Source organism: Dendronephthya gigantea, unplaced genomic scaffold, assembly GCF_004324835.1.
Source record: "Dendronephthya gigantea isolate DGI-Jeju-01 unplaced genomic scaffold, DenGig_1.0 000021F, whole genome shotgun sequence".
In the NCBI taxonomy this organism is placed as follows: Eukaryota; Metazoa; Cnidaria; class Anthozoa; order Malacalcyonacea; family Nephtheidae; genus Dendronephthya; species Dendronephthya gigantea.
This window is the reverse complement of record NW_021163031.1, coordinates 1,118,022-1,139,361: the sequence shown is the minus strand read 5'-3', so window position 1 is coordinate 1,139,361 and position 21,340 is coordinate 1,118,022. Positions and strand designations below refer to the sequence as shown.

The following is a 21,340-nucleotide window of genomic DNA, read 5'->3' as shown; positions in this document are numbered from 1 at the left end:
TAAACTAATATGTTTGTGGCCTTGTGTGAACAGGGTTTGCAGGTTTTGGCCCAATTGGGAATGTTCAGTTTTGAACTTTATTCCGGAAATCGTACTGGTATTTTAATACGAAATTTCCGGAATAAAATCATTTCATTTCGTTAGTTAAGAAAGTGGAAATATCGTGGGTACACGTGAAATGAACAATTAAACATTCCCGATTTCTTTTGGTAAGCAGATGAAAGGACAACATCTTATATTATTTACGTCGTACATTTAATAAACTGGCCGACTGCTGTCGTATTTAATACTTGGTAAATCATGGCAGGCATTGAGTTTTGGACGTGGGAAATAATTTGCTTCAGTTTCATATTTCTGGCAGGTGTGCTTGGAAACTTGACTGTAATTCTAGTGGTTCTGAAAAGCGGTTCAGCCAGGCATCGACTCCGTGAAGTTCCTTTTAATATTTACCTCATGGCTTTGGCTATCGTTGATCTAACTTTTGCTATAACCTGTTTACCAATTTATATTTTGTCCACAAATGTTTTTAATCATCCTTCTGGGACGAAAGGCGATGTATTGTGTAAGATTATTACAGGCTACTTCATCCCATTTTGGCTTTGTGATGTGTCCATATATATGCTAGTTATTATAAGCTTTGAAAGATATGCAGCAATTTGTAAGCCATTCCAAGCAGTGCATCTTGGCATACCAAGAAAAACATATTTCTATATTGCTGCAGCTTATTTAGCAGCATTAATCATCCAAATTCCTACTATTGTGGGAATTCGTTATGCTGGGGTCAATGGTACTGTGAATTTTTGCACCTATGTCTGGCCAAGTGAAACAGTAAGCACAATTATATACGCTGTTGTGTTCATATGTCATTTTGTAATTCCTGCTGCAATTTTTATCATCAACTTCTACCGAATAAAAAGATGTTTAACCAAGTTGGATGAAAACTTACGACGATCCATTGGAGATGCCAAAGGACGAATAAAAATCATGAAAAGCAAAGAAAAAACAATAAGGATTGTATTTGTAGTGATGGTTGCATTTTTTGTGTTATGGACTCCAAATCATGTGATGTACTTTCTATTCCAGTTTGGTGAGATACATAATCTCAGGTGGAATTCTAATTATTATCAAGTTGGAATTATTCTTGGTTTTTCATCGTCTTGGCTCAATCCGTTTTTGTATGCATTTCAAAGTAGGGACTTTCGATCTCACTGTCGTAAAGTGTTTAGAAAAATGTTTGGAAAGTGGTTTGTTGGGCAATTGAAAGACAGCAGTCAATCTGGCAACACATCTTCAACTTTGAAAACAAATATAAAATTCAAGAGGTTACAAGTTCAAATGGACAATACTGCAGGAAATGCGCAACAAAACTAGTACTATTATTTATATTTTTAAAAGTAGGACTAGATGGCCTGGTTGTGAAGTTGCATCTTTACAATATTTGCCTAACAAATACCTGACAAAATTAATTAGTTAATTAGTTGCAAGATCTTATTAATAATGAAAATTGTTTTTGGTTAATAATAATAAAAAATAATTAATAATAATTAGGTTTTCAAAATAACAATTTAAGTTTACAAACATTAGAATACAGTCTAAAAAATAAATGAAATGATATGTTTTGTGTTTGCCAAATTCACATACCTCGAAAGTAGAATTGAAACATCGTGTGACGCGCCTAATAAAAATACGAGGTCAAAAATACGAAAACGAGGCTAGCAGGTAAAAATAATTTGTAAAAATATTGTAAAAAATCGGAACATTGGAATCATTCTCAATCATTCTCAATGATGATATTTGTTTGAATTTAGTCATACAATGGAAGAGATTGAAGATCAGGTGTCGACGACTAACAAGGATCACAAGGCCAGCGAGCCTTTGCTAAACGGCTCAACGCAGTGCCAAAAACCTGGGATTTTCGTTTATATTTTGACATTTTTTGCTGCGGTCGGTGGCTTTCTTTTTGGTTATGATACAGGCGTCGTTTCAGGTGCCTTAATCCTTCTGAAAAAACGTTTTCAATTGACTTTCTTCATGGAAGAACTTGTAGTGAGCATTACCATTGCTGGGGCGATCATAGGGGCTCTGTATGCAGGTCCCGTGAGCCAATATTTAGGTCGGAAATTTGTTTTGATATCTTCAGCGATTATTTTCACAATCGGTGCTCTATTTATGACATTAGCTGAAAATATTGGTGAGCTGCTTACAGGCAGAGCTATAGTTGGCCTCGGAATAGGTAAATATTTTTAATAGTCATATTATTAAATGCTACAAAAAGAATGTTTTTAATATTTTTTTTTTTGATGCAACCCGTAGTTTCGAATTAGTAATTGCTAATTAAAATATATTAAAACCTGGGCCCTGGGCACTTTTATAGTCAGAGACTGGTTTATTCAAATCATATCCACCCCAAAAAATGTTTGCGATCAACTACAGATGTGTATTTTTTGTATATTAGTCCACCTGGACTAAGTGCTTATGATAAACATAGGTCTTGTTTGTATGCTGTTCAATGGCTTAACAGTTTAATATTCACCATCATAAAAGCATTTTAAAAATGCAGCCACAGATGAAAAATGTTGGTTCACGTTCTCTGAGACCTACATTTCTTCTGGGTTAATACAGACACAATTTTACTAATAAACCAGCCTGATGAACTTTGCAAGAGCTTTTGATGGATATAGATTGACTTGTTATACTCATGTAAATTTTCTAGGATCTGCTTCAATGACGGTCCCTGTGTATATAGCCGAAGCTGCCCCAGCTCATATGAGAGGAAAACTAGTGACGTTAAATAATGTCTTTATCACTGGAGGTCAATTTATTGCAAGTATTGTGGATGGAATCTTTGCCTATGACAAAAGAAATGGTTGGAGGTACCTTTTGAAATTTAAAATTTTATGACATAAAACTGCAATGCGTGTTCAGTTGATTGAGGCACAATTTATAAAGATCAGGGAGGGTAGCCGAGGATGGACTTTCAGAAATGCGATTTAGGAATTTGGGGCAGAAATCTTCTATGAAACTGGCTCTTTCAGAAAATGGCTGCTGTCTAGCACCCCATCCTGCTTTAAATACCGATGCATCCATATGCTAACCTTTTTATTTTTTTAGGTATATGCTAGGTCTGTCTGGTGTTCCAGCAATCATTATGTTGTTTGGTCTTTTTTTCATGCCGGAAAGTCCTCGATGGTTGGTAAGCAAAGGCAAGGTGGAAAAGGCCAAAAAGGTTCTGAAAAGAATAAGAAATTCCAATGATATTGATGATGAAATATGCGACATCTCACAGACGTTACAAAGAGAACGCTTGGGTAATAAAATGCGGTTTGTCAGATGAATCACTTGCGTTGATTTAAACTACCAGAGTATCCACACTTGTGTATGGTAGCTCTACTGTCTCTCTACAATTACCTGACTAAACATAAAATGGATCATGCATGCAATTATTAGACTTAAAATTTTGGGAAAGAAAGGCAACCTCATTATCTCATTCCAAAAGCTGATCCATCTTCTAGACTCCAGATGAGTTAATTTCCAATCTGTCTTGTACAAAACAACAAACACTGCATATATGAAAACATGTTGCCTTTATTTAACTAACATCACAACATGAGTTTTTCTATTATTCATGCATGTTGCTTTAATCTCTAATGGACCTTGATTGAGGTAGTAATAAGTAATAACTTTTCTCTCTCAATCTGTTCCCCTACAAGCTTTTTTTGTTCAGCATGACCATCCTTGACATGCAAAATTTGTGGTTACTCCATACTATGAATATGTACTGACAAATAAATGGACAACTGTTATGGAAAATATTGGCCAGCATCAATATATATGGCTTTAATTACCTATATACAAATATGTTTGCCAATTATGAATAATATAGCTAGACCTGTTTATTCTTGATATAGCTGAGAATGATGGATCAAAATGTGGCATTCTTGTTCGTATATGGCAAACTCCTTCAGTAAGGAGAGCAGTTTTTGTAGGTTGTGGTCTACAAGCTATTCAACAACTTTCAGGAATAAATACTGTAATGTAAGCACGTTTTGTTTGATCCTTCAGGTCAATACTTAGGTACAAGAGTTTGCTAATTTGACTGACAATTTTCTACCGTGTCTGTAAAGATTTTAACAGTTGGTTGATTTTGTAGGTATTACAGTTCAACTATCATCAAAATGGCAGGTACCAAAAGTGATGAGGATGCAATATGGCTTGCTGTTCCTGTTGCTTTCACAAACTTTGCATTCACTTTAGTTGGAGTCTTTTTAGTTGAGAGAATGGGGCGGCGGAAATTATTGCTTGGTAGTTTGGGTGGTGTAATCCTTAGCCTTTTATTGCTAAGTGTAACATTCCTTCTAGAACTACAATCTTCTCCTGACGTTACACTACGTCCAAATATCACAGACTCCTGCACAACCAGCTATGACCATTGTTATTCATGTATAGAAGACCATGGGTGTGGTTTCTGTTATAGTGAAATTGGCGGTGAATATATGAATGGTTCATGTCTTCCAGTTACATCAAATTATAACACAGACCATGATAAGTATGGTTTATGTAATGTAACGACCAATAGTAACCTACACTGGGGTTATGACCATTGTCCTTTCGCCTTATCCTGGCTGGCTGTGCTTGGGTTAATTGTCTACTTGGCATGGTTTGCACCAGGTATGGGACCTATGCCATGGACAGTGAATTCAGAAATCTACCCACAATGGGCAAGAAGTTTTGGGAATTCAAGTTCAGCTGCAACGAACTGGGTGTTCAATCTTTTAGTTTCGATAACCTTTCTTCATTTGACACAGCTTCTAACAAAAAGTGGTGCGTTTGGTCTGTATACTGCACTCGCCTTCTTGGGATGGTTATTTATATACGGCTTAGTACCCGAAACTAAAGGGAAAACTCTTGAAGAGGTTAATAGATTATTTGAAAGTGCAGGAAGGCGTAGCTATGAAAACAGTGTCAACGGACTTGATTCTTCATACGTCAATAGTGATGCCTGATGACACATACTTTGATTGAATTAGAACTCTATTAACTGAGAATAAACCTATGGCCCTGTGATTTATTTACCTTGGAATTCTGGTTTGAATGTCGGTGCATTCTACTTAACTTTCCGGTACGTTTGCCCCAGGTTTCTCAAGTTCAATGAATTAAATTGAGTAATTTCTATTATGTGTTTGGCTGAGTCTAGAGTAGAGAGGCATTACAGACATATCGATTACCTGTCATTTGGGAAAATGGCATTTGGTTGCAAACAAACATGTATTAAGAAATAAGAAGCATGCATTTATGACTTCATTTTGAAAAAAGGAGCTTTCTAATAACCGTAGTATGGTCCACCCTGCCGTCGCTATAGCGATGTGTGTTAGTCTTTAAAGAAGGGTGGATCGCCATCCTGTTCGGCTACTCCCTTATCCCAACAATAATAACCTTTAATAGGAATAGCTCTGGTCAGATAAAGTGAAATTCAAATTTTAAATAGTTTTGGGCTTTTTGGGTCACCCTGTAGTTTCGGCCCTGTGGGTTTTCGCTTCGAGGTGACACACCTAGTTACTATGCCAAAATGGCTTATGATAATGCTTATGGTTACGCGTGACCAGCCGTGCATACTCAATTGCAAAGTGCCATACACCATGTCACCATCGTCATGAAAATTGAACTTAATTATCCTTATGATAGATAAAAGATGGATCATAATAAGTATTCTAACTATTCTTTGCTCCCATTGTCAATGTTCATGCCTTGGCGATTTAATACATACCGGTAATGGCGGCTGAAGATATGTTTGATGAAAACCTAGAAAGACAAGAAAACCGGTTACTGCTTGATAACCCTGGTGCAAATGATGGCAGCTGCGAGAAGGAGCCATATTTTCTATATATCTCATGTTTTATTGTGTCGTTCGGGTTTTTTACATTAGGCTACGATATCGGCATCATATCTGGTTCAATGGTTTTTATAACCGACTATTTTTCCTTGACGTATTTGTGGCATGAATTACTTGTTAGTTTAGCAACTGGACCTGCAATTCTTGGGTCTCTATTTGCTGGATATTCAAACGAAATTGTTGGGCGCAAAAGGACTTTAATGGCATCTGCAATGGTGTTTGTTATTGGTACATTAGTCATGGCTTGTGCCTTCTCAAAGAATGTGCTGCTGGTGGGTAGAATTTTGACTGGAATTGCCTATGGTATGTTTGCTTAAATTTTGGCTTAAGGGTTTCAATATATGCTTGTACATGGTAGAAATGTTTTGCTAATTTTTTTTTGGGGTGGGGGGATTAAGAATCAAATGAACCTGTCAATCATTCAATGAGCATGACCAATCACAATTGCACAATCTACATGGAGCAACAGGGTGGCTGCCCCCACAGGCAGCCCGGTCACTGCTGTTACGTCTATTAGCATGACGTAACAGCAGTGACCGGGCTGCCTGTGCTGCCCCTTTACCTTTTACCACCAGCAAGAGGAAAGAGGCAAAGGATGCAAAGGAATTTTTTATATCATTTTAGGAATTGTATAATAATTCTTGCATAAAAATTAATGCTCACCAATGCTCAAGCTTCCTCTGAGTCCAATGCCTGACTAGCTTGTTTAACTTGTATTCTAAAACTTGGGTTGTTTATTTTACGTAAATGTTTATGTACATTTTGTATAATAGCATAATTTTTGCTCTGCAGGTTTTACCAGTGTATCGTCTAACATGTACATTGCTGAGTTTGCACCAGCTAGAATACGTGGAAAATTGATATGCTTTGCAGGAATCACAGTTACTGGATCGCTATTTTTTGCAGCTTTGGTTAGTGGAATCTTCAGTGGAGACAAAACTAATGGATGGAGGTTTAGTATTTCACTTTAAATTGTCAGGCTTCTCTAGTTATCTGGAGTGCTTTATAAATAAAAATATTTCTCCCAGATACATGCTTGGCCTTGGGGCAGCCCCAGCAATGCTGTTGTTCCTTGGTGTCATATTGGTTCCTGAAAGCCCCAGATGGCTTATTCGCAAAGGCCGCAGCCAGGATGCTGTAAATGTTTTGCAGAAATTACGTGGAAAAGAAAATGTTGATGATGAAGTAGATGAAATTAAGCATTGTCACAAATTGGCAAGGAAAGGTTAGCTTAATTTTCATTAATATATACTATAGTAGAGTGGTGTGATTTTTAAGAAAATCTCATTGAGATTGAAGTTCAAATGTAGTTATTTGATTTTGTGAATTATTTACTTTTTATTGACTTAAACAATTTTTTTTCAGAGGGAAGCACCTGGAGTATATTTTTTCGTATGATGCAAGATTCAAATGCAAAACAAGCATTGTTTATTTCTTGTGGTATTATGGCAATTCATCAACTGAGTGGAATCAACACGGTCTTGTAAGAAAAATAATATTTTTCTGTAATAAACACTTCTCGTTTTGAGAATAATACATTTTTCAACACTAGATATTACACTGCGACCATCATCAAGATGTCAGGAGTGAAAGATGAACGTATTGCAGTTTGGCTCGCAACCGCTCCTGCATTCACCAACTTCATTTTCACTTTTGTGGCTATGTTAACCGTCGAGCATTTTGGACGTCGTAAACTTCTCCTCGCCAGTACTGCTGGTGTCTTTGTTTCACTTGTGTTGCTCACAGTTACGTTCTATATGCAAGCCCAATCTTCTTCTTTAGTATCACAAGTGGCAAGAATCTCTGGAAATCAGTGTTCTCTATTGAAGTCATGCGACAAATGTTTGTATAACGAGATGTGTGGCTTCTGTTATTATGAAAAAGGAGCTTTAGTTCAAAATTCCTCGTGTGTACCGTTAAAAAGTTATCCATCAACTAGCAGTCGATATTGTGACACAGAAGATTTTGAATTAATTACATCCTATGGATGTCCATCGAGTCCTGCTCTTCGTGTTCTAACTGTCCTTGGTTTAGTGTTGTATCTTGTATTTCACGCTTCAGGACTTGGACCTATAGCGTACGTTGTGTGCTCAGAAATATTTCCACTTTGGTCGCGATCTACTGGTATTGCCTGTGCTATGTCTGTTTCCTTCTTTTTCAATCTCCTTACAACGATCACATTTTTGCATGCTAGTGAATATCTTACGAAAGCGGGATGGTTTGGTATAATAGCCGGATTCTCGCTGTTTGGTTGGTTTTTCATCTACTTTTTACTGCCAGAGACCAAAGGCAAAAGACTTGAACATATGAACGAGATCTTTATGAAAACCAGTGATTATTATGATTAAGAACTGATTTAGGTTACTTTTTAGTTTACGATAAACATGATATACATTTTGAATACACCTTTCCTGTAATATACCTCACAAGTACTGAGGTACATGGAAACGAGGTGAGCGGCTAAAACGAGTAGAAAGTCCTTGATTGGTAGGATTTCCTGCTATGACTATGTACGTAGACCTGAGGTAATTACTAAAAGGCATATTGGATCGTTCTCTATCTCTATTGGTAATCAAATATATTTATTCACAACCTTGTAAAGTGTTTATGCCACATTTTTCTCGAATAAGTCATAATGATGTAAGAGCCATTATTTGTCAGGCAAGCCTGTGAGAATTCAGGAATTTGTTCTCAGTTCTCACAAAAAGTAGGATGTAAATGAGCAGCTCCCGAATGGAATGTTAATGTCCGTTTGGGAAGAGCTTTGGATAAATTTGGAATTTATTTGGAATTTGGATAAATTTGAAATTTACTATTTTGGAGATATTTTCACTGACTGTTCTGTCAGTTCAGAGTCAGACAGTTCTGACTGCAAACCACTAAGCTATATAATTCCTGGAGGATTTGCTCCTCCCATTTCAGTAACTTTGTCCGCAATATGAATATATGAGGTCGTGATGAGGTCGCCATGGCAGCGCTTTATACAAAAAAGCAATATGGCGGATAAAAATTTGTTGAGGAGTTGCATAAATTGCATAAAAAAGCTTCAATAAAGTGATTTTCTGATGGAGTTGAGAATAAAAAACCTAGGTAGGACCAAGGCATATCGTGATGCATTGTCCAGGTCAAAAGATATTCAGAGTAATGGGACCACTGTTCCAAGAAAGCGTGTCATCATAGCTCCAAAAATGGCATGTGTTCCCGAAAGATGCAGTGATTTTTCTGCCTTTCCACCTATCACGCAAAATAAGACTTCAAAGAAGAAAGACCAAATAACAGACTGTTACTTCGACCAAAAAAAAGCCACAATCTCAGAATTTAACAACTACAAAGCTTGGGTAAAGGCAGAGGCCGCGGAACCGGGGGGGCATTGGGGGCAGATGCCCCCCCACTTTTCGTGCAAGGGGAAAATGTGCCCTTTTTTAGAAGTAAAAGTGCCCTTTTTCTGAAATGATTTTCCCATTTTTTTTGAGATGAATGTGCCCTTTTTAATTTTAAGAAATAAAGTGCCCAAGTGCCTTATGTTTAACTGGCCTAATATTCGAGCACGACGAGATTATCTCAGGTGCATTCTTGTTTATAAATAATTTTTCGAATTATCACCGCCACCGCCGGTTTATTTCAAATCCGCACTTACAACACTAGACGTGATCTCTTGCAGTTATCAGGGCAGTTTTAGACAGGCGTTGAAAAACAGAGTAAAGCGTCGCTTTAGTCATAGGTGATAGGCTATACAGTGCAATTATTTGCTCTGAACAATTAATAAAATAATTATGTTTTATAAACTTGTATTTTTAGTTGATAAAATCTAAAAACGGAGGGTACCGTATCAGTAGTTTTGGCTTTTACGGGCTATGCCTAAGGCAAAAAAATTCTTTGACCTTGATTGCCAAACCGGATTAAAAATCATTGGGTTCGCATTGGTCAAGTGAAAAACTGACGCCTTCGCAGACGTCCGACCGCTAGCTCGATCCGTCTATAAATAGCACGTGTGCGACGCAACAATGACAAGTCATTGACAACATATCGCATATTTTCACTTATTATCATTCACGATTCATTATTTCAACTTCTTGCAAGTCTTAAGTCTATAAAGCTTACGAATCATCATGCCACGAGCAATAAGGCGCAAACGAGAGAAAGAAAAAGAGCTTTTTGAAACAGCTAAAAAAATGAAAAAACTAACAAGTTTCTTTAAAAGCGTTCCAACGGGGAAAGTTAATGAACCTGAAATCGACTGCGTGACACTTTCGGAAGCTACAGAAATTCCATCAACCGGTTTACCTGATCACCCCAATTTCAACTCAGCTTCTGATGATCGTGTCCCTACTGGCCCTACATCCATGTCAGAGTTAGTATTATCATTGCCTTCTGCCTCTACAACGAATTCTCACAACCCAACAGCGTTGCCCAATTCGACGAATACATTTCAATTTATGGGACCTACTGCTATGCCAATTATGCAAGCAGAATGTTCACTATTGTTGAACTGTCAGTGTTCGTGTTGTATGGACGAAAAGCCTCACCATCCCAACCCTGAAGACTTAAAGCGTACATCCACGAAGCAAACCATCAAAGGATCGTCAAATGTACGAACTTGTCCGCCGTCAATATTTTTGAAATACGCCTGGGTGACCTACTGCATGAGGAAAGGAACTATCGCCTGCTATTTCTGCAGAAGGGCGACCCGTCAAAACCTTATCACATCCAGTCACAACGGCGAGAATGCTTTTTGCTCAGGTCAATTTAACGACTGGAAGAAATGCTATGAAAAACTTAAAAAACATTCCCAGTCTAAATTTCACGCGGAGGCCACTGATAAAGTTTTATGCTTTGATGATGCAAGAAACGATATTGGAGCAAAATTGGTTAGTGAATTGAAGGCAAGCCAGGAAACTCGGAGACGAATGTTGTTGAAACAGATTAGCAGCATCAGGCATTTGGCTCGCCAAGGCCAGAGTTTACAAGGGAAAACTGACATTGAAAGTAATTTGTACCAGTTGTTAAAATTAAGAGCGGAAGATGTACCTGAATTATTCGATTGGATTGAAAATGGAAGATATCTTAGTCATGACATTGTAAACGAGTTGATCACCATGATGGGCAACACAGTTCTGCGGGCTATAGTTGCGGACATACGCAAGGAGTCACAGTTATTTAGCATGATTGCGGACGAGTCTAGAGACGTCAGTAATAAGGAACAATTGACTTGTGTTTTGCGCTGGGTATCTACAACCGATTTATCAGTTCAAGAAGAATTTCTTGGAATGTATCAAGTGGAGAAAACCGATGCGGAAACAATAGCCACTTCTTTAAAAGATATTTTGCTGCGATGTAATTTGACGATTGCGAACTGTCGGTGGCAAACATATGATGGCGCAGCAAATATGTCCGGCGGCATAAGCGGAGTTGCAACCAGAATATCTTTGGAGAATCCCCGCACCCTGTACATTCACTGTGGAAACCACGCTCTTGATCTAGCTTTACATGATTGTGTGAAGGCAAGCCAAATCGTCAGTGATTCGTTGACGTTTGTGCAAGAGTTGGCCGTATTTGTTCGAGCTTCACCAACACGAATGGCTCAATACCAGGAAATCGCTACAGAAATTAACGACGACGGCTCGAAAGTTGAGAACCCGCATTTGTTATGTCCGACTCGGTGGACGGTAAGAACCAAAGCCATCTTCGCTGTCTTGCGTAATTATGAGTCCTTGCATTCCACATTACTGAAAATTGCAAAAGAATCCTCCAAGGCTACCGTGCGTGATACCGCTTCAGGGCTGGCCACCAAGTTACAGAAGTTTGCCACATACTTTGGATTACGTTTTTCGCAGAATATCTTCAGCGTCTGTGAACAAGTTGCATCTACGTTGCAGAAGCCTTCCATAACCGCGCAAACAACAATTACTTGTATCAAATCCTTGAAGACCAACTTACAACGCCAACGAGATGACTTCAACCTGTTTTATGACCAAGTAGTTACTTCAGTCAAAACCATCGCCTTCGTAAACGGTCCCAAACTTCCGAGATCAAAGCAAGTTCCTCGGCGACTAGAGCATGGAAATGGCAATCAGCATAATTTCCAATTCGCGGAAGAATTCTACCGCGCCCAATGTGTTGAAGCTATTGATATCTGCATGGCAGCATTGCAGGACCGTTTCGCTCAAGACGTTTACTCAGTGTTAATGAACATTGAAACTGTGCTCATTAACGCGGCAAATGGGAAAACATTCGTATTAGATGACGAAGTCAAACGCCTTTATGAAGAAGACCTTGATTTTAACCAGCTAGAGGCAGAGTTAAAGCTTCTCGAAGGAATTATCTCGCAGAGACTTCCTGAAGTTAAGAAGGTAACATCAATTGACACCATTATGACACTATTTTCAACCGATACCACTCACAGTGCGCAGATCAACATGGCAATGTCAAACGTTGTTCGACTTTTGCAGATTTACCTTCTTGCTCCAATGAGTGCAGCCTCCGGAGAAAGATCTTTTTCAACCCAGCGCATCGTGAAAACGTATCTAAGGAGCACGATGACGGAAGCACGCTACTGCAACCTTATGACTTTGAAAGTAAACAAAACAAGAACCGATAAACTAGATTTAAAGTTAATTGCTAAAGACTTCGTTCTCAAAAACGAAAAAAGAGTTAGATATTTTGGAAAATTTCAATAAAGTTACATTTAACCAATGAAATTTTTGTTCTAATTTGTGTAACATATATATATATATATATATATATATATATATATATATATATATATATATATATATATATATATATATATAGTCTGATGGTCGCCTATGTGTGTGACACGCGATCGAGTATACATATTGCCCCTTTTCGTCAGTGCCCCCCCACTTTTGACATGCTTCCGCGGCCTCTGGGTAAAGGAAAGAAAGCGGCTGCGAAGAGATTTAGACCAGTGTGAAATGGTTTCTGATTGGCTACAGAGCAAGCCAAATTTGACAGAAGTTGAACAGCGTGTTCAAGACTCGTTGACAAAGATATCTGATAAGATTCCCGCGAGCAGGATTAAAAACAGGGTACTTTTATAACATGAAATATATGCTTACTTTTTTTGTTTATTGAGATGAGATGATATTGACAGCAACCCCCCTGTAATTGCCTGTATGTAGCTAAATAAGCTGACAACTTTTTCTAAATTGTAGGAAACAAGTAATGGTGGTCAGGTTTTTTTTAATAATTATGACTCCAGGTTTGCGCCAGTCATCAACCAACCTTTGCCAGTTGCCTTTGCAACGATTAATGAGTATTTGGCAAAGAAGAGGCTTCGATTTTATGATTTGTTTGTGCAAGCAGATCGCGATAAAGATTGGCATGTCAATCGTGATGAGTTAAAAGATGTAATGAAACAGCATCGTATTCCTCTTAAAGATGCAGAAATTGATCAGTTCATTCAGGCACTTGATGAGAATAATGATGATGTACTTGAATATAAGGAGTTGGTCCATGGCAGGGATTTGTTTATTCTGAGTGAACGGTAAGTGTATTCAGCTAACTGGACAGGAAGGAAGGCAAGCATGACTGTATCTTTAAATAACCTCTCATCAAATGTAGCGTAGATTCAAAAATACATAAAAAGAAACACAATCATCAGGCTTTGGGTAGAAACATATATGAAACTGTAACAATCTAGGATGTATGTTAACTAAACTATCTAGGATGTATTGTATTCACACTGAACTATCTAGGATGTATGTACACTGAAATATCTAAGATATATGTAAACTGAACTATGTATTATATAACATATTATATTTCTATAGCATAAAGAAGCATTTAGGTGAGGAAGATGCAGTAATAGAACCATCAGACAATTTGGGGATAATACAAGGAGACACTTTAAATTGTACCAATCAAATAGCTGTACAGTTTTCATCTCAGTCACTGCTCAGTTTGCCTGGGGTGTCAAGTAGTGACCACATTTTTACCACAAGTGACCAGGTTAGTTTTGGTACAAAATTCATGCGGAGGATCAATGAAAGCTGGTTGTTATCTGCCAGCTAAACTCTACTTATTTACTCTATCACTTCAATTGGGAAAAAAAGCTAAAAGGAGAAAATAATGGACCTTATGCATATAATGACATCATTTTGTGGTCACGCAAGTAAGAATATTTGAAAATGGCTGCATTGTTTATGATTTGAAGTTTAGTTCGAAAATAAATAGTCCAACTTATTTGCTCAACTTATTAATTTAGGCCAAATAACAACTTCAAAACATTCAACAGTAGCCACTTTCATACATTTCTACTCCTCGTCACCACAAAGTGACGTCATTATGCATAAGGTCCATTAATATAATCAATTTTAATATAAACTTTTCGGCGAATGATATGCTACAATTCTGCGATCAAAAATGATCGTTTTCAGTAGGTACTGTACATTAGATGTAACGTTCACGCCACACTCAAAATTTGGCGACGCAAACTCCGCAAATATTCATTATTTTTTTCCTTCGTTGATCGTATTAACAGTGATACCTTGAGCGTTGATCTCTTTCATGTTTTCAGGACGGCGAAAAACGTTTGAAACGACAGAAAAAAAGGGAGAAACATCGACAAAAGACGAGATCACCAGAGAAGGCTGAACGTGAGAGTTCAACTATGGGAGGGGTAACAGGTGTGCTTGTCGATGCATTTCAAAGACAAAAAGAAAATGAATACGAGAAAATCTTGGAACTGTGTCATTTGCATGGCATACCACTTTCCAAGAATCTTTTAGAGAGAGGTAAGAAGGATTCTGTCCTATTTGAACCTTGCAAATTAAGTTTCCACGTTGATTATTTCCAAGTTGTTTTCCAAGATAGTGATCTCGAGTCTTTAGTTCGGTTGGCCAGCCATTACCCGTAAGAGTTAAAACGATGTTGTTTTTTTCAGTTCTCTTGCATCCCGAAGACAGGGATCTCGACACGTGTATCTCATCACTGAAACCTTCTGATCGATATCTGATGTCGGAGAAAGATCTTTATCGAAGGCTGGAGCCTAGCAACGCACCAGGTCATGCCGAGCGTGGCGGGAGAAAATTTAGTAAAAGCAAACGTAAAATTAATTTTTATTCTTGTCATGTTTATCCACCGGCTGCGTCAGTCACACCAAAGAGCGAAAGAATGAATTTGTCGTCTGGGCCGGCTAATATTTCACGGAAAGCAGACTGCTGGATGACGTATGAAGAGTATTGTAACTTGACCAGGTATTCTGAGAATCTTTATAGTACAGTGTGTAAAAATTGAGCGTAAATTAATCAAGAAAAAAGATGCTAGTGGCTGTCAGTTTAGCCAGTTTTACCCCGAGAAACCAGGCTAATTTCACTTTCTTTTCTTCTTCCCTTTCCTCAACATTTTTAGGCCAAGTTTGCATCAAACCTATAAATGAGGCTTATCATTTCAGTTTTATTTATTCCACGCGAGTGTTGCACCCCGATAATAAACCCTACTGAGTCAGACTAGACACGAATTATTCGTCTGAAAACGTTTTCGAGCAGAATATCACCTTGAATATTGTGTCTTGTTTTTTAACAGTTCATACCTTGAGTTTACAAGATGTTTATTTTCGGAGTATGTTTTCTCTTATCTTATTCGTCTGCCCCCAAAATCAATTTAGGTCAGTCAGGTTCTTATCATACAATATTATCACGCCCTAGGCACCTTGACTCGCGGTTTGACAAATCTTGGAAGCCGACGGAAGAAGACTCTTATTGGCCATCGTATGTTCTTGACAAGGTTAGACTCTACTTGGAAAGACCTCGAACACAAGTGAGAAGCGAAAACAGTATTTTTGATGTTATACACAATAGAACGATACACTGATGAAATCTAAACAAGATGTTTCGTCATGATTTGTTTTCCAGTCGTGCGTTGGTTGCCGTTTTTGCCGGAAAATATTTATTTTGCCATTTTGTCTGCAATAATATTTACGTACAACGTAAATTTATTTTAAAACTTAATTGATTAATGATATATCTAATAGTTTACTTTATGATAAATTGAATATCCCCTTTCGACTACATTTTATTTCCACAAGTTACGAAAAAGTGCTTTACAGAATATTTTGATTAGGGCCAGGCTAGTTCGTTGTGATAGGTTGATTCAAGATTTATACTCAATGTCCAGTTTATATGTTCGAATCTCCATTGGGTTCAAAGTGATCTCCAAATCATCATCATTAGGGAAAGAATTCTTGTTTCCTCTTTTAACTCGTTCCCGCTGATTCTTCACCTGATTCGCACTGAGGTTGAGCTCAGTTATAGCCTGGATGGTGAAATTTTTAAACAAACCTCTCAATTGCACTGTGACAGCTTTTGAAAGTTCGTCATCTTCTCCAACAGCAAACTGATGTTCAAGACGTAACAACAGAGACTTGTCAAATTTCTCTAATGTTAACAGATGAACATTTGGTGGTAAGGATCGAGATAAAGCCTGGTAACCAGCTTGGTAACCACTACCAGCTGAGAAGGCCAGAGAGGGGCGTAACATTTCTTCTTCACCAATAACACGATGAAATTTAGCCGACGATTTTGCCGCTTCAAGTAAAAGCAAAAATTTTCCTCGCACAATAAGACCGCGTCCGTTAATTCCCGGTTCGTTCAAAGCTTCACTAACACCTCTTTTGTCATCATGTAACAATCTTCGATGAACCATGAACTCTAATGAACCATCTTTTATGCTAGAACCACCCAACGAACGGTCTGTCATTACGGTCAGTTGAATACCAGACTCATCTTTGATGTAAGCTCGACTATTGATTGGGTAATAATTCCCTGCCACAGGTTCTGTGTCTAATAATAGTAAAAAGTGTTAGCTTATAATTGTTTAAAACCAGCCTGTTTTCTATCACGCAAATTTGTTCGCGCGAAACGACAAGAAATAGGACACGATTTTCTACCGATTTAAGCCTTGAGGCTCGTAGCTCGTGTCCGGCGAAACTCAGTTTCATGCTGAATTTATTTTCGTCAAAATTTATTAATAAAATAAAAAAAGTTATTCTCCTGGCTGGAAGTGCGTTCAACCTGGAAGTGTATTTCAAAGTGTTGCTATCATGTTTTCCAACCGCTATCTTTATTAAGAGTTAGTATATACTCACTATTATACATCCATGTTGGTCGATAATTTCGTTTTCTCAACTGCATTTCTCGTCCATTTGCGTCTGTATAGAAAACACCATTTGTCTTCAAACTTGTGTCAAATCTCGATATTATTTCCTTTCCAAGATCAGGAGAGGGAGCCATTTTGATTGGACCAACAGTGTATTCAAATTCTGCGTAGGGTTTGTTTGAATATAACCGGACAGTTTGGCTTACCCAAGGTGAAAAGACCTGATGAATCTCTTGAAAAACCTCGTTTTGAATTACGCTTATGCTGCTTACTTTGTTGTTCGTGCTTACGTTTAAAGGTGTGCTTGAATTTGGTCTGAAGATATAGGCTCCTGAAGCTTGTGTACTGTCTTTGTTTCCAACGCTACTAGCATTATACCACAAAAATTGCTGGTCAACCGGTAGACTTATTTTAGATTCAAGGTTTTCTACTTTAGTCAAACGTCCGGAGTCATTGCTGAACGTGAGGCGAAGATGCTTGTTCGCAATAACATAATCCTCGTTACTTTTCTCACTATTTGCAAAGCCTGTTTCCTTTGGTACTTCGGGAGCTAGTGTGGAAGTGTGTCTTCTTGTATTTGATGTTGTATTTCCGGTGTAGGTAGCAACACCAAGCGGTGGTAGACCTGTTGCAGTGAAGGTTAACTCGTACGGGGCATTGCCAAGACTACCACGTACAAATTCAGTTTCCTTCGAGACAGCTTGTACCACAGAACTAACTTCTTTACCATCCGGTCCAAATATTTTGACTGCTTTACTCGACACTGGGATTCGGATATTTGTATCGACAGCCCGAGCAATAGGGTTGTATACAGTGATAGTAAATGGTTTAGTGGCCTCTGTAGCAGGGCATACGCTGATATTAAGATAATCACAAAATGTGTACTGAACGTCCGTAAGATGTGCTGGTTGAATGACTTGGTTCAAAGCAGAGTTTATCGCCATCTAAAACGCAAAATATTGACGATACTTTCTGGAATTCCTTCGTCTTTTATACCAGGAAATATTTTGCGGCAGAGAAAATAATCAAAGAATAAAATATAATTTTTGTCTCTATACCTTACATTGCTGAGCTCCCATCGCCAAACGTTTGGCATAATCATATGCAACATGTTGTTTTTCAGTTCCGCTCACAGCATCATGATGTTGCGCAACACCCATTGCATCTCGTAACATCTCTGAACTTGGATCTGACTCTCCAAGCTTGCCAAGAACTTCAAGTTGTTTACATACCTTGTGTTGTAGGAATGATAAAAATAACGGTGGTTGTTGAGAGGAAACAAAGTGATTACCCTGATAATGATGGTGTGTCTTGGGTATAAGTGATGATGATAGTGGTGGTTATGGTGATAGTGGTGGATAGATGAAACATGAATTAGTACCTGCAGTAAATTATTATTTCTTCGAACATAGCCTTTCAATGCAGGTCTGCTGGTAAAATAACCAGTCCAGTAACAATGTGGACAGTCCGCATATGGAAAAAAGTCTTCCGTCCTTAATTCCACATCCATTCCCTTTATCGCATCAAGATATTCTGATGGTGTGGAGTAAAATGCATTCACTCTGCCGTCCTAGACAACAAACACTTTATTTCGTTGGTCTAATTAAAAACGTCCTAGAGATTACTTCTTAAAAAACGGATTATGTTCATTTTGTTTAAAAACGAACGTATATATTGCACCGCATTATTTGTAACTACATTCTGAAGTCTGAACTGTGCACTGTTTTGATCCTGAGTTACTGTACAGTAACTAACTTTTATTTTTGTTTTATTGCCGAGGAAATCTAAGATAACTAGGTCCAATGAGGTGAGTAAACTCTCTTTTTTAAGATCCTAATCTCTTGACATACCTCGTTTACAAATGCAATCAATTTATCCAAATTCTTAAACCACGTATGAGCGTTTTGATAATTAAAATCTGATCCCATCGTGAGCATAATATGTCCGGATTTGTAGTGCGACGCTTGCTCTAGTGCAAGCTTTATGAATAAATCTACTCTTTCCTTGACATTAAAGTCAAACAATCGAGGATCATCCTGCATTGGAGGGTCACCACAGAGAATATCAAAACAGAAACTAGACGGAGGACCGTAACCATTGTACAGAACTCCAGTGAAGATTTCGCTTGCTTTTCCGAGACTTTGGCTTCCTCGCCATTTAAATTCCATGAGTTGTTCTTCTCTGCGCTTTTTTATATCAGCGTAATGAATGCGCGCAAAGAAGAATCCTTCGAATGACATTTGCGCAAACAGCGATGCTTGTTCAGCCGAGTGTCCAAACGGGTCGATATGCCATGCCACTCTTGGCCTAGCTTTTGAGCCAAAATTTCTATCAATAAACTGTAAACCATGAGTCATTTGATCTATGATAGCGTTATAATGAGTTGTTGCCTCGTCGTTCATGCACCATCCACCATTAATGAACTCCAATTGTCCATTATTGACAAGTGCTTTTACTCTTTCTTGCATTGCCGGGGTTTGTTGAACCCACCATCGTTTAAAGAACGCCATTTCCACGTAGATAAAACGTCTCAGAGGATTCGCTTCCAATGCAGGTATCACTGAATCAAGGATATATTGTACACCGGCAATTTGAATGCTGTTATTAGCTCCGTAATAATATTCGTCGACTGTTTTGAGCCAGCCTACGTCGTCATGGGTGTGCGAAACAAGATGGATTTGTAATTGCTGGATTTCGTTTTGGTTTCTTGGCGACTTCGGGACGACGAGAGCATTCGAAAGCACGGAAAAACCACATAAAAACAAGTATAAGAGTGCCATGGCTAGCAATGGTTCGACTGCTCGTAGATCACAATAACAAGTTCAGACTTGCAACTATAAATATTCAATTTTTAAGTAAATTTTTAAACAAACAGTAGATACTTCCTGTCAGTTACGAAAGACCAGCAGGTGCATGTCACATGATATTTAGGTTTCGTTTGGTGACAATTGACATGTACAAATGTTCACATTAGGATGTTTTCCATTAAAAGAGTGTAATATACGGGTTCGTTTATGTTAGCCTTTCATCCATAAGAGGTTGACCAATTTTTAATATAGTCGGCTTTTCAATAATTCAATCCTACTTTGCACTTGCGGTCACCGTTGACGTCATAAAATCATGACAGGTAACATCACGACTGAAGCATGTGATCGTTGTTATGCACGTGAGTAACGACCTTGTAGAAACTTGATGACATGGCGTTCCTAAAAAGATCCTCGTGATAAAACCATTTGAAGCCTGTTCGCACTGAATTTGAATACTGATATCATCAGCCTCTTGAAAACAAGGGAGGCAATGTAGAGATTGACCAACAGCCTCAGACAAATAATTGTTGGGGCATTTTCTTGTAATCCACTCATTCGTCCGTTTCGTCGAATCCCACTTTCCTCAATGTTCGTCAATGTATTCTTGTGTACGCGGGTGCACCGTGCACGGGACAAACCTTTGGTTGTCTTTTCCGCATTTTTGACGGAAATTGTAACCTTGGGTATATACACATTAACTGCAGTGCTTGGCGTAGTTTCAATACAATAAATATTTATAAGGACGTCATGTGCTTGATAAACTCGCAAAAATTCCATGGCTGAATCTGTTTGCCTCCTCAAAAACGAACCCTGTCATAAAAAATGAAAATGTAATGCTAACTCGGTGATTCCCTCACTATGTCGATGTGATAAACGTTCTCAATTCACGTTAAAGCCAATAAAGGTATCAATAAATCCATCTATAAAGCAGATCAGAAATTCAATACTGCCATAATGGAAAATATGGTGCGCAAGTTATTTTAAATAGCGTTTGGCGTTTGCGGCATATACGTCACCCTCTGGTACGCACGGAGTAACCCTGTCACACAAAGTAAAACTGTTCTTTTAGTAAATTAAATGGTACAAATTGTTTCTTACTGTCCAGAGTGCCATGGCTGCAATCTATACTATGACAAGCGACTGTTCAATAGATCACAATAATACTTCCAGACCATGTGGACATAAACATACAAACACCTTGTAGTAAACAAGTTGTTGATACCCCCTGTCAGTTGAAAGAGTAACAAGGGCACGCCACACAGGATATGGTGGTGCAGGTGACTATGCTGGTGACATTGTGATGCTTTTCCGCAGGGCCGTACAGAGCATTTGCATCTATGGTATCATTGGTATCTAGTTGCAGTAGTTGTAAAGTGGGTTAATTAATTACTTCGGTGTTAAACAGCATCTAATGCTTGATAAACTTATGAAAATTGATTTACTAGGTTCACCTCAACCCTTAGGCATGAAATAAAGAGCTTTAACTCGTCGAACTTGAACCAATGTCATTATGAAGTGTGTCGTT

General features: G+C 38.2%; 5 protein-coding genes across 7 annotated transcripts; 4 read left to right on the top strand and 1 right to left on the bottom strand.

The window, feature by feature from the left end:
- The first annotated feature begins 95 nt into the window (after positions 1–95).
- On the top strand, positions 96–1,480 carry LOC114521993 (phe13-bombesin receptor-like). Its single transcript, XM_028542584.1, has one exon. It carries the CDS (start codon positions 301–303, stop codon positions 1,369–1,371), a length of 1,071 nt encoding a protein of 356 aa, XP_028398385.1. The 5' UTR covers positions 96–300; the 3' UTR covers positions 1,372–1,480.
- A 93-nt stretch (positions 1,481–1,573) lies between these two features.
- LOC114521991 (proton myo-inositol cotransporter-like) lies at positions 1,574–5,156 on the top strand. 2 transcript variants are annotated; one of them, XM_028542581.1, is made up of 6 exons: positions 1,574–1,719; positions 1,809–2,233; positions 2,714–2,873; positions 3,112–3,308; positions 3,909–4,035; positions 4,151–5,156. In XM_028542581.1, the coding sequence occupies exons 2-6, from the start codon at positions 1,816–1,818 to the stop codon at positions 5,001–5,003; spliced, it is 1,755 nt and encodes a 584-aa protein (XP_028398382.1). In that variant the 5' UTR covers positions 1,574–1,719; positions 1,809–1,815; the 3' UTR covers positions 5,004–5,156. The 2 variants fall into 2 exon arrangements, with proteins under 2 accessions (XP_028398382.1, XP_028398381.1); XM_028542580.1 differs by having other exon boundaries at positions 1,574–2,233.
- Positions 5,157–5,563: 407 nt separating this feature from the next.
- On the top strand, positions 5,564–8,478 carry LOC114521992 (proton myo-inositol cotransporter-like). 2 transcript variants are annotated; one of them, XM_028542583.1, is made up of 5 exons: positions 5,564–6,193; positions 6,683–6,842; positions 6,919–7,115; positions 7,256–7,373; positions 7,468–7,564. In XM_028542583.1, exons 1-5 carry the CDS (start codon positions 5,770–5,772, stop codon positions 7,478–7,480), a joined length of 912 nt encoding a protein of 303 aa, XP_028398384.1. In that variant the 5' UTR covers positions 5,564–5,769; the 3' UTR covers positions 7,481–7,564. The 2 variants fall into 2 exon arrangements, with proteins under 2 accessions (XP_028398384.1, XP_028398383.1); XM_028542582.1 differs by having other exon boundaries at positions 5,568–6,193; positions 7,443–8,478.
- A 402-nt stretch (positions 8,479–8,880) lies between these two features.
- LOC114521706 (EF-hand calcium-binding domain-containing protein 12-like) lies at positions 8,881–15,753 on the top strand. The gene is made up of 7 exons (XM_028542227.1): positions 8,881–9,234; positions 12,787–12,939; positions 13,066–13,397; positions 13,684–13,861; positions 14,430–14,646; positions 14,796–15,108; positions 15,559–15,753. Exons 1-7 carry the CDS (start codon positions 8,956–8,958, stop codon positions 15,722–15,724), a joined length of 1,638 nt encoding a protein of 545 aa, XP_028398028.1. The 5' UTR covers positions 8,881–8,955; the 3' UTR covers positions 15,725–15,753.
- A 151-nt stretch (positions 15,754–15,904) lies between these two features.
- Positions 15,905–21,301, bottom strand: LOC114521705 (lysosomal alpha-mannosidase-like). The gene is made up of 6 exons (XM_028542226.1): positions 20,914–21,301; positions 18,859–20,625; positions 18,390–18,578; positions 18,067–18,240; positions 16,998–17,952; positions 15,905–16,692 (listed from the first exon to the last, which is right to left on the bottom strand). Exons 2-6 carry the CDS (start codon positions 19,786–19,788, stop codon positions 16,004–16,006), a joined length of 2,937 nt encoding a protein of 978 aa, XP_028398027.1. The 5' UTR covers positions 19,789–20,625; positions 20,914–21,301; the 3' UTR covers positions 15,905–16,003.
- Between the last annotated feature and the right edge of the window lie 39 nt (positions 21,302–21,340).

What these genes read in the sequence shown, in the direction of transcription:
- LOC114521992 (XM_028542582.1), top strand. Translation starts at nt 5,770, where the DNA reads ATGGCGGCTGAAGATATGTTTGATGAAAACCTAGAAAGACAAGAAAAC. An exon ending in TCACAAATTGGCAAGGAAAG is followed by an intron (nt 7,116 to 7,255) that starts GTTAGCTTAATT and finishes ATTTTTTTTCAG; the next exon opens with AGGGAAGCACCTGGAGTATA. An exon ending in AGTGGAATCAACACGGTCTT is followed by an intron (nt 7,374 to 7,442) that starts GTAAGAAAAATA and finishes TTTCAACACTAG; the next exon opens with ATATTACACTGCGACCATCA.
- LOC114521705 (XM_028542226.1), bottom strand. Translation starts at nt 19,788, where the DNA reads ATGGCACTCTTATACTTGTTTTTATGTGGTTTTTCCGTGCTTTCGAAT. An exon ending in GAAATAATAATTTACTGCAG is followed by an intron (nt 18,241 to 18,389) that starts GTACTAATTCAT and finishes CTACAACACAAG; the next exon opens with GTATGTAAACAACTTGAAGT. An exon ending in TGGGAGCTCAGCAATGTAAG is followed by an intron (nt 17,953 to 18,066) that starts GTATAGAGACAA and finishes TTTGCGTTTTAG; the next exon opens with ATGGCGATAAACTCTGCTTT.
- LOC114521706 (XM_028542227.1), top strand. Translation starts at nt 8,956, where the DNA reads ATGGAGTTGAGAATAAAAAACCTAGGTAGGACCAAGGCATATCGTGAT. An exon ending in TTGTTTATTCTGAGTGAACG is followed by an intron (nt 13,398 to 13,683) that starts GTAAGTGTATTC and finishes ATATTTCTATAG; the next exon opens with CATAAAGAAGCATTTAGGTG. An exon ending in GAGTATTGTAACTTGACCAG is followed by an intron (nt 15,109 to 15,558) that starts GTATTCTGAGAA and finishes ATCACGCCCTAG; the next exon opens with GCACCTTGACTCGCGGTTTG.
- LOC114521993 (XM_028542584.1), top strand. Translation starts at nt 301, where the DNA reads ATGGCAGGCATTGAGTTTTGGACGTGGGAAATAATTTGCTTCAGTTTC.
- LOC114521991 (XM_028542581.1), top strand. Translation starts at nt 1,816, where the DNA reads ATGGAAGAGATTGAAGATCAGGTGTCGACGACTAACAAGGATCACAAG. An exon ending in GACAAAAGAAATGGTTGGAG is followed by an intron (nt 2,874 to 3,111) that starts GTACCTTTTGAA and finishes TTATTTTTTTAG; the next exon opens with GTATATGCTAGGTCTGTCTG. An exon ending in TCAGGAATAAATACTGTAAT is followed by an intron (nt 4,036 to 4,150) that starts GTAAGCACGTTT and finishes TTGATTTTGTAG; the next exon opens with GTATTACAGTTCAACTATCA.